The sequence below is a fragment of the Oncorhynchus mykiss genome, chromosome 8, assembly GCF_013265735.2.
Source record: "Oncorhynchus mykiss isolate Arlee chromosome 8, USDA_OmykA_1.1, whole genome shotgun sequence".
NCBI lineage: Eukaryota > Metazoa > Chordata > Actinopteri > Salmoniformes > Salmonidae > Oncorhynchus > Oncorhynchus mykiss.
The window spans coordinates 69,294,901-69,310,066 of NC_048572.1; the positions used below are offsets into that span (position 1 = coordinate 69,294,901).

A 15,166-nucleotide genomic window follows, 5' to 3' on the forward strand; every position below is an offset into this window, starting at 1 on the left:
AGCCAATCATATGCTCACTTGCGGATTAGTTTTGCAGACGAGGATGGGTATTGAGGGAGAGACAGGCACAGCAATTCACTCACTCTATTTCACTATCAGTCATTATTTTGGGACAAGCTGTAAAGTAGCCTATAGCAGCAATGGTCTACATCATAGTATAATAATATCCGTGGTTTTGAATTCTGCCCTTGGCATTCCGGAGGCAGCCCGGTGTGAGTGAGCGAGATCGGAATCCAGGTCCAGGTTTGGAATATACAATATTATATCTGTCGTCGTTGATAGAAGAGACGAAGGGGTTTAAGGAAGCGCTCAAGATCGAAAGCGTTGCGATTGGTTGAGGTCAGGTAGGAATCGGGGAGCCGTTCGTTTAGGGAGCCGTTCGTTTAAAACCCCGTCCCGGTATGCCTTGCATTTAGACGCAAATTAATTTTCGTCTATCCATGTTCAAATCGGGCAACTACCCCATGGCGGCGGATACTGCGCCCACCACCATGCATGGGAGTTGGTTCAACAACACGGGCTACATGGAAAACAATATGCCCGTGGCGGTGGAGAAACCGAAGAAGGCATTTTACCTGGTCAGAATGATGTCTCTCAACAACAATAAGAAAGGGCAACAAACCAAGCATCAGCAAACCAACCACCAGCATCACCAGAATAACAATATGCCCTTCATGATACACTGTCACATCGGAAAAGAGATCAAACACATTTGCAGCAACTGCAGTCGCGGGAACGAAACCCAGGACGGTGAGTAAGTCTTGCTGCATATGGATGCATTATGCCCATATAACAGTCATTGATTGTGGCACAGTCTCGCTTCATCTCTGCTGGCCATCAAACAAACGCTGGTTTAATTGAGCACGCTCAATAGGGGGGACACATGCGTTCTTGTTTGTCCATTCTGCAAATCTTTATCCTAGAGGTGAAAATGTCTTGACGTATTTAATCCTGGTAACATCAATCACAGGCGCGCAACAATTCCAGTTGAGGCTTGACTGCGTTGCTCTGTGTAATCGAGGAGGCTATGCTCTGTAGGCTACCTTCTTTACCACATTATTTACACTGCCTTCATTAGGAAATCAAAGTGTATTGGTGGCGTTAACGGATTTGAAGCTGTTATCGCAGATGGAGCTACAAACAACCATTTCACTGCAATAATGCCTTCGTGTGTGTGTGTGTGTGTGTGTGTGTGTGTGTGTGTGTGTGTGTGTGTGTGTATATATATATGAGCATTGACTAGAATACACGAAGTGGGTAAAACGGCTTGTAAACATTAATTAAAGTGAAGTGTTCCATTACTATGTACATTGGGCAGCAATCTCTAAGGTGCAGGGCAGAGTACTGAGTAGTAACCAGCTAGAACAGTGACTAAGGTTCAGGGCAGGGTACTGTGCTAGTCGTGACTCTAAGGGTCTGATGGCCTGAAGATGGAAGCTGTTTCTCAATCCCAGTTTTGATGCACCTGTACTGTCTCAGCCTTCTAGATGGTAGCGGGGTGAACAGGCCGTGGCTCGGGTGGCTGAGGTCCTTGATGATCTTCTTGGCCTTTCTGTGACACCGGGTACTGTAGATGACCTGGAGGGCAGGGCGTGTGGCCCTGGTGATGAGGATTAGCGTGGCGGAGGTGTTGTTGCCTACCTTCACCACCTGTGGTTGGCCCATCAGGAAGTCCAGGACCCAGTTGCGCAGGGGTTCAGACCTTGGGCACTGAGCTTAGAGGGCACTATGGTGTTGAAGGCTGAGCTGCAGTCGATGAACCGCATTCTTACATAGGTATTTTCCTTGTCCAGGTGGGATAGGGCAGTGCAATGGCGATTGCGTCGTCCGTGGATCTGTTGTGGCGATATACAAATTGTGGTGGGTTAGGTGGAGGTAACATGGTCCTTAACTAGCCTCTCAAAGCACTTCATGATGACAGAAGTGAATGCTACGGTACAATGATCATTTAGTTCAGTTACCGTCGCTTTCTTGGGGACAGGAACAATGTTGTCCCCACTTGCTTTAAGATGTCCACCAGACCGGGATATGGCGAGATTGAATATGCCTGTAAATACTCCAGCCAGCTGGTCTGTGCATGCTCTGAGGATGTGGCTTGGAATGCCGTCTAGGTCGGCAGCCTTGCGAGGGTTAAAGTGCTTAAACCACTTACTCACTCTGTTGCATTAGGTACACATTTCACAATGCAACACTTTGTAACAACATCCCATAGTGCAAAACTATGTGTAGTGGGTCAAACAAATGCATCATGAAAAACAGGCATCTACAATGTACTATTTCTGGCAAAGAGTGGTATGAAACGATGTAGCAGCAGCTACAATAGAATAGCTACATGGCATTGTAGACTTAGATAAATTATATTTGTGTTGTGTGTTTGACAGGTATTTTTGGAGCTGGTTCCTGGCGTGGTGTAGAATTGGCCAAGAGCCCCCCCTCAAATGCCTGACTCCACTACCCAAAATCCTCTCCTCCTACTGAGTAGCACCTGAAGTGGTCATTCTCAGTCCCCTGCTGTGCTGTTTCACCCTACCCCACCCTAACCCTGCATGAAGCCAATATGATTATGAGGATGTAATGAAACATGAGGGTTCAGTTTCCAGTACCCAGATTAATATTCGTTCAAGGACTAGGCTAAATCTGGTTCTGGGTAACTGGCCAGAGGAGTATATATGTGTTTATCAGGGAATACATGCTGGTAAAGAAACACTAGTGATATAGTAGCCTACAGTTTAAAGCCCTTTTATCTTATTCTTAAAGTCTTTGTAGTTTTCTCTTGAGAGTTTTTGTTGAGTTGGAAGAAGAGTGTAACTTTGACTTTGCTGCAAAGTACTTTTTATTCATTTGGCTGCTGCTCACGCAATATGATGAGTTCTGAAGGATGTCTCGAGGATGTTTGGCACGTTAACGGGCAGCTATGGGAGTATCTTTCACCAAACACAGATGAAAAATAAACTGTCACTTTCAATTTGCATCCCTGTCTACAAGACTAGGAAGTGTGTGGCTGGCTGTTGTCTCAAATGCAGAGTTGACAATGGTTAGTGAATTCTGTTTTTCTTATTGGACTTCATTTGAAGTCATTTGAAACATCACCTGGATTCAATTAGCATTGAATCTGATCTATTTCTAGACAGAGCTGTGGCAGAATTGTGGCTATGAGGCGTCAGACAGTGCATTTGAGTAATGGTCTGTGTTACTGGTTTCACTGCATTCATGTCTGCCTTGGTTCTGAATGAATCTTGCTAGAGCAGTGTTTCCTAAACTCAGTCCTGGTCACCCCGAAAGGGTGCATGTTTTGTTTTTTGCCCTAGCGCTACACAGCTGACTTAAATATTCAACTCATTAGTCTTTGATAATTTGAATCTGCTGTGTAGAAAAAAACAAATCGTGCATCCCTCAAGGTCTCCAGGACCTAGTTTTGGAAACACTGTGCTATACCATATAACCTTAACCCCAGTGGAGCTCCTGCAGTGATGTCATTTGAATTATGAACGCTGTGGTGGTGTGACACTGTAGTGACTGACGCACTGTCTCCTGTCCCTGAGCTAGAGGTCATCTCATACAGCTGAACTACAGCCCCATGTAGCAATCCGTTATCACTTTTAGAGCTGAACTGTAAGAAAGTAGCCTAGTTATAGCTGAAGTGGCAGATTGCATGGCTCTCATCAGGGCAGTATATAATATAATTATCACTATGGAACTGTTATAAGCCAAAGATTGTAGGTTGGTTGTCTATGGGCTTAATTACTGCTTCTGTAGCCTGTGTGTGTAATAATTTGGTGGGTGCTTATTTCCTATTTCACACATCTACAAGTGTGTATTATACGCGTGTGTGAATGAGATATGCAAAAAACATTTCCAAACTCCCCCTGAGAAATCTTCCGAGAGTGGGGTCACGGCCAGGGTCAGCCATTTACCAACAGAGTTTTGTGTATTGTAGCGTACCGTATTGATATCGGTATCCCCAATTCCCCCGCATCGTAATACTTTTTAGCAACTGTCAGGGTCTCAACTTACTGTTACTAGTTGATTACACAAGGTGCAATTTAAAAATGTTGTATTTTTGGGGCGATCTAAACCTGTAGTAATCATGGTCGAATTACTGACCTGGAGGCCCTCATTGATCATCAGATATCATATTAAAAACGGGTAATTTCTCTCCACCCCATGGCAAAATGAGTAGAAGTGCATGAAATTATACTGAACAAAACTATAAATGCAACAATTTCAAAGATTTGACTGGGTTAGTTCATATAAGGAAGTCTGTCAATTGAAATGAATTCATTGGGGCCTAATCTAGTGGTTAGAGCATTGGGCCAGTTACCAAAAGGTTGCTGGATCAAATCCAAGAGCTGACAAGGTAAAAATCTGTTGTTTTGCCCTTGAGCAAGGCAGTTAACCCACTGTTCCCCGGGCACCGACAAAGTGGATGTCGATTATGGCAGCCCTCAGCATCTTTCTGATTCAGAGGGGTTGGGTTAAATGTGGAAGACACATTTCAGTTAAATGCATTCAGTTTACAACTATCTCCCTTTCTATGGATTTCACATTACTGGGCAGTGCCACAGCCATAGGTGGGCCTGGGAGGGCAAAGGCCCAGCCACTGGGGAGCTAGGCCCAGGCTTTATTACAGATTGAAAAACTCCTCAGTTTCATCAGCTGTCCGGGTGGCTGGTCTCAGACGAACCTGCAGGTGAAGAAGCCGGATGTGGAGAACCTGGGCTGGCGTGGTTACACGTGGTCTACGGTTATGAGGTCGGTTGGACATACTGCCAAATTATCTTAAACATTGGAGGCGGCTTATGGTAGAGAAATTAACATTCCATTTTCTGACAACAGCTCTGGTGGACATTCCTGCAGTCAGCATGCCAATTGCACATTCCCTCCACTGAAGACATCTGTGGCATTGTGTTGTGACACAACTGCACATTTTAGAGGCCTTTATTGTCCCCAGCACAAGGTGCAGCTGTGTAATGATCATGCTGTTTAATCTGCTTCTTGATATACCACACCTGTCAGGTGGATGGATTATCTTGGCAAATGAGAAATGCTCACTAACAGGGATGTAAACAAATTTGTCCACAATTTGAGAGAAATAAACTTTTAGTGCATATGGAAAAAATTCTGGGCCCTTAAATGTTTTTCAGCTCATGAAACATGGGACCAATGTCAATTCGTTTGTCTGTGCCTAGTAGTTTTTAACCTACGAATAACCTTTTCATTTATGGTGGCGCAAATCTACACTTTCCATGTGGGTTCTATCCTCTGCTTTCCCTCTGTGGAGTGTCTCGTCCAAGCTGCTCCTTTTCGCTCTCCACCTGGTTGTCAGCGGCAACTCAACAATCCCAAACCCGTTCTCTCAAATCGACCCCACCCCCAATCTACTCGCGCGCACACACTCCCATACAGATTACATGCTGACCACACCGCCCGCGTCACGTGTGCTGAAAAATACATCTACACATACATCTTAGTCATCGCACCTATCAACGAGAGTCTGTGTTCCATGCGCTAAAACAGGATTGCTTCTGTTTGATGCACTGCAAGTCCCACCTCTCCTCATTGGTTTTTAGGAGCATATACCCACATGGGTGATTTGAAAGATGAACTGAGGGCCACACTCCAGTCCAGTTGGTGGTGGTAATGCATCTTAAAGTTGGGTGCCAAATGCCATAAAATCCAAAGAAGAAGCCTGAAGGACTTGGTTTACCCTTTTATCTCTGGATGAATTGTTGGAGTAGAGGCCCTTGTGTATTTCAGGTAAAATAACAACCCAATGTTTCTGTCCCAGGACAAATTAGCTAGCAACAGCAAGCTAGCTAGCTAAATTTCCATACATGTTGTAATGCTTTTTTAATGTTCCCAAATTAATATAGTTGGTCCAGAGTTTGTTTTGACATTTCAACCTGCGTGTCCTGAGCGGATCTGTGGGTGAACAAAATCAACATGCGCACGCAAGTGGTGTGGTCAGCATACATGTATACAGTCAGTCCCTCTCCCCTTTCCTTGGCCTCTATTTCTTACATCTCTCAGAGAAAAATGACAATTTATGGTATTGCTTTGCGCATTGACTTTACTGAACTCTGGAGAAAATGAACATTGTCAGATGTACTCACCCATCAACAATGTGCTTTCCCCTCCATTAGACATTGTGTGTGCAGGAACTCACTCTTTTTCACTCGGTCCACTCATTCAAGTGCCTATGTGTTTGTGTCATGATGAACAGTACGAACTTGTTACTAAGTCTAATGGTTTTAAATGACTGTATTGTCTGGAAACTCACTTGTAGAATTCACTTGCAGTAAGTCTCTTACAGAGAAGCAGTGCAAGGTTATTAAAGAGGTGCCTAGTTATTCTTATTTTGTTGATATTAGGTAACTTGCAATCTGGCCCTGATGCAATGTCTCCAAACCCCCTCTGATTTTATATCTAAACTGGTCTTGGTATTCTTCATTTAAAATGTACACAGCGTGTTGTCTAACATTGGGAGTTAGGATTTAGGCTAAATCAACTGATGCTAATGTAATTTTATTTTCTGAAACCTGGCTCAGCAAGTCTGTTCTTGATAAGGCTATTTGTATTGTATAAATGGTTACAATGTGTATCGCACTGATGGAGTTAAGAAAGGTGGGTGTGGCTATATATGTAAAGACTAAATTCCTTGTAAGTGTGGCTATTTGAAACTATTTGTAAACAGTTGGAATTTCTTGCTTTGAATCTTGAGGTTTCAAAGGATCTCTCCATAACTGTGATTGGCTGTTATAGACCCCCCTCTGCTCTCTGTGATGCATTTTCTTCTCTGATGCACCTTAAGTCTAAACCTCTTTACAGTGAAATTATCTTGATTTGGTGATATCAACTGGTGTCTGATGTATTTTAAAATGTATTGTTATTCTATGAATCTTACCCAGTTGATTAACTCACCCACCCGCCCAAATCTCAAATGTCCAGAGAAATCGACCCTGATTTGATATTGACATACGTTTCACGTAAATATTCTGCGGTTGGTGTTTTCTGTAATGATTTAAGTGACCATGTGTGCTGTTGCTGTTAAAAATACTAAGGTTCCTAAAACAAACCCATGCTTAATTCGTAAGAGAAGATTTTTAATGAGCAGGCTTTCTTCATGATTTTGTTTTATTTTGACTGGAGCAAGAATTGGGCTTATTCCTGATGTGGAAACTGCCAGGAAATTCTTTCATGTTTTCTTTCAAATAGTAAACAAACACCCCATTCCACAGGTTCTGAGATAAAGGGCGTGATAATCAATGGTTTTCTTCTGAGCTGTTTAATAGTATTCGTAAATATAAATCTAGCCTGAGCTAAGGCAAGGAAATCATGTTCTGATGCTGATTGGCTACTTTTTAGGTAGATATGAAACCAGTGTTAATCTCTTCTCAGGAAGGCCAAATCTGTCTTATCACTGATAGACTTAACAGCCTTCCAAAACATTCAGGCTGTCTGGTCAAATTAATGTTAATGAATTACCGTCATATGTTTTGAAGGACTCTGTTGCTGTGAATGACAACTGAAATGCTGAATTGTTTCAATGAGCACTTTTTGTATCATCAGGTAGGCTGTTTGATTCAGTGTACTCTCTCTGTACAACCCTGTGGATGCCATTCTCAGTGCAGAAGGTACATCAAAGCTGTGAAATCCTTATATCAGAGAGAGCCTGCAGGTCTTGAATCTTGACCCCTGATTTTTATTTTTTATTTTTTTTAAGTGGCAGCTGATTTCACAGCTGAACCACTTATATACAGTGGGGCAAAAAAGTATTTAGTCAGCCACCAATTTTGGCCCAACATACAATAACTCAAGTCCTTTTGTTCTAGAATTTCTCAATCATTTCCCAAGAGAATTCTCCTCCGTTATCATCACAGCCGTGTATATCACCCCCGCAAGCGGATACCAAGACCATCAAGGAACTTCACTGGCCTATATGCAAACTGGAAACCATTTATTGTAGCTGGGGATTTCAACAATGCTAATTTGAGAACAAGGCTACCTAAATTCTATCAGCATATCGATTGCAGTACACGAGCGAGTAACACGCTCGACCACTGCTACTATAACTTCTGCGACGCATACAAGGCCCTCCACTGCCCTCCTTTTGGTAAATCCGACAATGACTCCATCTTGTTGTTCCCCTCCTATAGGCAGAAACTAAAACAGGAAGCACCCGTGCTTAGGTCTATCCAACGCTGGTCTGACCAATCGGATTCCACGCTTCAAGATTGCTTCGATCACGTGGACTGGAATATGTTCCGGGTAGCCTCAGACAATAACATTTGATGTATACGCTGACTCTATGAGCAATTTTATAAGGAAGTGTATAGGAGATGGTGTACCCACTGTGATTATTAAAACCTTCCCTAACCAGAAACCGTGGACTGATGGCAGCATTCGCAAAACTAAAAGCACGTACCCCTGTATTTTTTTTATCATGGCAAGGCAACTGGAAACGTGGCCGAATACAAACAGTGTAGTTATTCCCAATCAAATAAGAAAAGCTTCAGTATAGCAACAAAGTGGAGTTGCAATTCAACGGCTCAAACACAACGTATGTTGGCAGGGTCTACAGAAAATCATGGATTACAAAAAGAAAACCAACCCCGTCACAGACATCGACGTCTTGCTTCCAGACAAATTAATAGACTTTTTTTGCACACTTTGAGGACAATACAGTGCCACCGACGCGGCCCGCTACCAAAGCTTGTGGGCTCTCCTTCTCAATGGCTGAAATGAGTAAAACATTTAAACGTGTTAACCTTCGCAGGGGAGCCGGCCCAAAGGGCATCCCTAGCCGCGTCCTCGGAGCATGCGCAGACCAGCTGGCAAGGTGTTTTACGGACATAATCAAACAATCCCTATCCCAGTCTGCTGTCCCCACATGCTTCAAGATGGCTACCATTGTTCCTGTTCCCAAGACAGCTAATGTAACTGGACTAAATGACTATCGCCCCGTAGTACTCGGTGTCAGTGTCGGCACTCACTGTCATCATGAAGTACTTTGAAAGACTAATCAAGGATCGTATCACCTCTACCTTACCGGTCACCCTAGACCCACTTCAATTTGCTTACCGGCCCAATAGATCCACAGACAATGCAATCGCCATCACTGCACACTGCCCTATCCCATCTGGACAAGAGGAATATCTAATGTAAGAATGCTGTTCATTGACTACAGCTCAGCATTCAACACCATACTATCCTCCAAGCTCATTATTAAGCTTGAGACCCTGGGTCTCGACCCCGCCCTGTGCAACTGGGTCCTGGACTTCCTGACGAGCCGCCCCCAGGTGATGACGGTAGGAAACATCTCCACTGATCCTCAACACTGGGACCCCACAAGGGTGCGTTCTCAGCCCCCTCCTGTACTCCTTGTTCACCCACAACTGTGTGGCAATGCACGCCTCCAACTCAAATCATCAAGTTTGCAGACGACACTACAGTGCAAGGCTTGATTATCAACAACGATGAGACCGCCTAGAGGGAGGAGGTGAGGGACCTCAGTGTGGTGTCAGGAAAATAACCTCACTCAATGTCAGCAAAACAAAAGTGATCGTTTACTTCAGGAAACAGCAAAGGGAACACCCCCATATCCACATCGAAGTGAAAGCAGTGAAGGTGGAAAGTTAAGTTCCTCTGTCTACATATCACCAACAAACTGATATGGTCCACGCACACAGTGTGGTGAAGAAAGCGCAACAACCTTGAGGCTGAAAAAAAAATGTGGCTTGTCACCAAAAACCAACACTAACTTTTACAAGTGCACAATTGAGAGCATCCTTTCGGGCTGTATCAACACCTGGTACGGCAACTGCACTGCCCACAACCGCAGGGCTCTCCAGAGGGTGGTGCGGTCTGCGCAACGCATCACTGAGGGCAAACTACCTGCCCTCCAGAAGACTTACAACACCTGATGCCACAGGAAGGCAAAAAAGATAATCAAGGTCAATAACCACCCGAGCCACTGCCTGTTCACCCCGCTTCCATCCAGAAGGTGAGGTCAGTACAGATGCATCAAAGCTGGGACAGAGATAGACGCAGTTTTTCAAACTCAAGGTCATCAGATTGTTAAAGAGCCACTACTAGCACAGAGGCAGCTGCCTACCTACAGACTTGATATCATTGGCCACTTTAATAAATGGAACACTAGTCACTTTAGTAATGCCACTTGAATAATGTTTACATATCTCGCATTACTCATCTCATATGTATTTACTGTATCCTATCTATTGCATCTTAGCCGCTCACTGCTCATCCATATATTTTATACTTATACATTATTCTTTTACTAGATTGTGTGTATTAGGTTTTGTTGTGGAATTGTTCATGCTAGATACTGCTGCACTGTCGGATGTAGAAGCATTTCACTTCACTCGCAATAACATCTGCCAAATGTGTATGTGACAAATACAATTTGTTACAGTTGATCATGCTATACTGAGGCAGAGATTGTCGAGCGTAGGTCTTTCTGAGCATGGTTTACTATCTGATAGAACTCAATTTGATGGGCTCATGTCTGTTCAATTGTCTCTCTGTAATGGTGTGCCCCAGGGCGCTGTACTTGGTCACCTCTTCACTATTATAAATAATTTAGACGTGTAAAATATGCAACTTCACTTATCCTGATACTGTTATTTTTTTATTGTGCCTCGTGTCTCACAAAAGCTTTACAGAACTAAAACTGCTTTTTATACTGTTCAACATACCTTTGTATCAATTGAAGCCCATCCTCAATGCTGACTAAACTAATGGTGTTTTCTAAAGCAAGAAATAGACCTGAATCTCACCTTTTACTACCTCTCAGGGCAATGATATTGAGGCTATAACCTCAGATATATATATATATATCTATATATATCTATCTATCTATCTTGGACTTGTAATTGACTGCCTTTAAAAACATTTTTTGTTATTGCATATTAAAAAAAATAATAATTGAAACTGAGGTTGGGATTTTATTTTAAGAATAAGGCCTGTTTTTCTTTTGAAGCCAAAAGGAGGTTAGTATCGGCTACATATATGCCTATATGAGACTAGGGTGATATTTTATGAATAGTTCCGCTCAGTGTGTGATAAATTAACACCCTTTACCATGGAGCATTGAGATTTATTTTAAACTGCAAAACGCTTACGCACCACTGTACATTATATACCAGGGATGGCTGGCCTTTAGTCACTCGTATACTTTTATTTACAAAGCCATTTTGGGTTTAATACCATCTTTTATTTGGCCATTTTTATTCTTCAGAAATGTGGTTGGTACTTGCTTCGTTCGCAGGACTTTATCCTGCTAACTGTTCCAAATGTCCGAACGGAATTTGGTAAAAGGGCTTTTATGTACTCTGTGCCATCGGCTTGGAATGTCTTACAAAATAGTTATAACTGAAAGAACTTGTCCCCATTTGGTGTTTTTAAATCATTGAAGGATTTTGAGACTGATTCCTTGACCGGTCAGTGTTTTTAATTTGCTGTTTTTATGATATTCCTGTGATTTCTATGGGTTTTACTAGATTACTTGTAGTTTTTCACGTCTGTCTGTAATTGTGTAATGATTCTTGAAAAATATATTTCAAATCTCAATGAGGTTTCCTGGTTAAATAAATAAAAAATGGAAATGTGTTGAATTGCTGCAAACTTCTCTTAACTGCATGATTTCTGCTACGCCCCATGGGAAAATGTGGTACAATTGAACTATTTTAAGGAGCCCAAAAAGGCTAGGGTGGGTACGAAGGCCTGCGAGCCACTGCAGCCCTTCATGATAGGTTCAGATTTTGTGGCCCCCATCAAATTTGCCCATCCCTGCTCTAAATTGATCACATTCCTTGACTTTGTTACTGATTTAACATTTTGTATATACGCTAATCATGACTCAGCTGATTCCCAGCAAGTGCCCAGGTTTCTGTGTAACTTGAGTCAAGTATTTAATTTTTTTCTTGGTGGCGTTTGTCATGTTAGTTCTACTTCTCAGTGGACATGTGCGTGTATAGCCCTTTTTTCCTGCAGGATCTTTATTTATTTCTCTGCTATTGATGATGTACTGGTTTGAAATGAGGAAGGCCTGTGAATATTGTTATACTTTAAGATCTTTGATTGATTGATCTGGAATTTGTTACAGGAAGTAATCTTGCTGGTCATGTTAGCATAGTAGCTAAGTGTAACACATTATCTCATGGGAATAAGCTAAATAGGTTTAAACTTTCTCAAATGCTAAGGTTTAAGCACATTTTTAATCCTGTTCAATATAGAGTTGATACTTGTGTGGATTAGAGTAGCCTAGGTCTACAACACTGTTTCATCCGGACAAGTCTGAGTGAGTCGTTTTTAATATGGATGCTATTAACTTCAACATTGTCTTCAACTACTCCTCTTGATGGTATTGAAAACAACATCAAATGAAGAGAAAAGCTCTAGTGACTATAAGGAGCTTGTAAACAGGACTATTTCTCCCTGGCCTGATATTGCGTGTCTGTTTCTTGGCAAGCTAGTACAAACTAATCCGCAGCTTCCTGCTGTTCAGATTTGGAATATATCATGCTAACACACAGGTCTATTTACCCATGCCAGATCACATCATTGAGGAAGGCCAGTTGGCATATCTTTATTTCTACACTGGAGTCTTATCAGAGACTCTTCAGTGGTTTTACTGCTGTTGAAATTTCATTTATTTGATTTGTTTGTGAGACCACGCACAACAAATATGACAACGGATTTAGCTATCGAATTCCATCTGTGGTCCCTGAATATAGCAGAATGCTAACTAACCAGCCACTCTTTCCATTCTGTGCCCCTATAGCAGAGGAGGTTGAAAGGCGGTCCGCAATGCGTTCCGAGTCTCTGGTCTCTGGCACACACACCCCGCCCATCCGCCGCCGGAGCAAGTTTGCCACTCTGGGCCGTCTCTTGAAGCCCTGGAAGTGGAGGAAGAAGAAGAGTGAGAAGTTCAAGCAGACCTCTACCGGTAAGGGACACACAAACGCAAAACACACACCGCCTTCTGTCCCTCAAAGTACCGCTCCCTTATTTATAGCCTCCTAGGTATATCTCCAGTCTTTTAATCCTATATCCTCTACCTAAAACTGTCTGAATATTTAATCATGCAGTAAAGATTGAGCAACGTGCTGCTCTGAAATGATTTGCTGCTATTGTTTTTCTAAATGCATCAGGAAAATATATTTTCTTGTTCCGCGCTTGCCAATCCAGAGGTCTGTAACAGTCAGGGGCATGTGAAGGGCACACATTCTTCATTATACTGCACATGTCCTTGGTTTTCTACAGCATTTATTTTCTACTAGCCATGGTGTGTATTCTCCTAACAATCTGACCTCTTCCCCTGACGATCCACTGCACATGAAAAGATTGGAAAGATGTGTTCTGAATCAGCTCCCTCACTTTGAATTTATATTGGGTCAGTCAGGTACAGAGCTGAACTCCTGTCTATATTTGGGTTCCTTCTCCTCCAGGCTCTGGTGATGGCTTTGTTATCCTTCTCTGTTCCCAAGAGTTTTCTTCCCTGAAGCTGTGCTGGGTAGAACAGGATTTTATGGTGCTTTTGTTAGTGGTCAAATGTCCTATGAATGCAGTTGATCTTGATCAGTCAGTAATTCATTGAGCTTGGCAGTGATGCGATATGCACTTTAATGTTTTGTGTATTTACATATAGTAACTTTAATATTCCAAACGGATATGACAGTCTCACCGTTAAGGATTCTAGCTTTAAGGTTGAGGGCTGCTAAACTGTGACTGTCACCTTCCCCTCCAGTGCTCTAGCCTTGGGCCCTCAGCCTTGCCTTTCTATCCCTGGGGACTCTGACACGAGTGAATGCTGACACCTTGACTTTACAACGACTCATCACTTTCTGCTGGCCACCATCTTTTTCTCACACATACTTTGTATGCATAATGTTGACTGCATATTTGAGTGAATTTTTTTTTGTCTTCCCTTTCTCCTGAGCAAAACAGAGCAGCAGAATCTAACAAAGGGAGTTTTTTTGTGTTAAATCGACAGTAAAACCCAATGGATAAGACTACTCTCTCTGTGTAGTATTATTTTGTTTAGTCTTATTCCTACTGTTTACACTAATGGCAGCATAATGGCATGTTGTGACCTACTAGCCTTTCCCATTGGACTGGCTTCTGTAAGAGCTTTTCACTTCAGTCCCTTTCTACACTGAGGACACTTATTGTTCCAAACACTGCAGAGAACATTGTAGTTGGTTGTTTGAATACATATAGTTTCTTTGTTGCAAATGCATTTTATGTTAGGATGGTTCTGTGAGGAGTTGGAACCAGGGAAGGCTATATGGAGACTGCTGAGCTCATCATGACTTACAGCAGTGACCTTAGTTGCCCCCTGACCATTGAGCAGAAGTAGTGCACCAGGTTTACTCCATCAGTCAGTTGTTCAAGGCCGTCACTGACGGATGGTTGGAAGTGTTCAGTAGGTTACACCATAGCAAAACCTTTTGCAAAAACTCAAATCAATGATCTTATTGGATTAGTTCAGCTATTACCAAGTTTGTTCTTTTGTGGTTGTTCTTGTTTATGATGTTCATCATGATCATTGGGACTGTGACTGCAGGCAAGAAGCAGACAAGCTGCTGGGCATGCAGATGTTCTAACCAGGTAATTGGAGAATGTGGATTATGTATTCTAGTCAGGCAGATGAAGGCCAGCTCTGGGGGGCTATACTCATAACTCCAGGAGTGGGCTAGCCACAGTGCTCAAAGTTCTGAAAGCCTTGCCTCCTGTCCCTTCGGTTAGTCAGGCCACAGTGTTCTTATGGTAACATAATGCTATTGAAACTAGAGGTTCATGGATCAAGCTTTATTCCTTGGGAGTGTGGGGCACTAATCTGACCACTCCTGGGTTTGTTGTTCTTAATATAGCCTATTGAAAATATGGAGTATGTTTTTAATGCCACTGAAAATACAGTACAAATATGCAGATTTTGGAATCCTTTTGTTTTTCATGTTCTGTAGACCTTATTTAAAAATGCTTCATACACCATGATTGGGTTTATGTTCAGGATGTACAGGGGTCCTTCGGCTGTATTTGTCTTGATTCAATTAGTATTTAACCCCTTTTTTGTTAAGGCAAGCCTACATAAATCATGAGTAAAAATTTGCTTCACAAGTTGCATGGACTCTGTGTGTAGTAA

General features: G+C 42.5%; 1 protein-coding gene across 7 annotated transcripts in view; it reads left to right on the forward strand.

The window, feature by feature from the left end:
- Nucleotides 1-15,166, forward strand: part of LOC110530432 (phosphatase and actin regulator 1) — a 91,172-nt gene that overhangs the window by 31,379 nt on the left and 44,627 nt on the right. For 3 of the 7 annotated variants that reach the window (XM_021613489.2, XM_021613490.2, XM_036986063.1), the window contains exons 1-2: nt 3-750; nt 12,803-12,967. In XM_021613489.2, coding sequence (XP_021469164.1) covers nt 441-750; nt 12,803-12,967 — 475 coding nt within the window. In that variant the 5' untranslated portion in view covers nt 3-440. Of the gene's footprint in view, nt 1-2; nt 751-5,732; nt 5,758-12,802; nt 12,968-15,166 lie in introns of those variants that run through there. The other 4 variants (XM_021613491.2, XM_021613492.2, XM_036986064.1 and 1 more) reach the window with 2 other exon arrangements.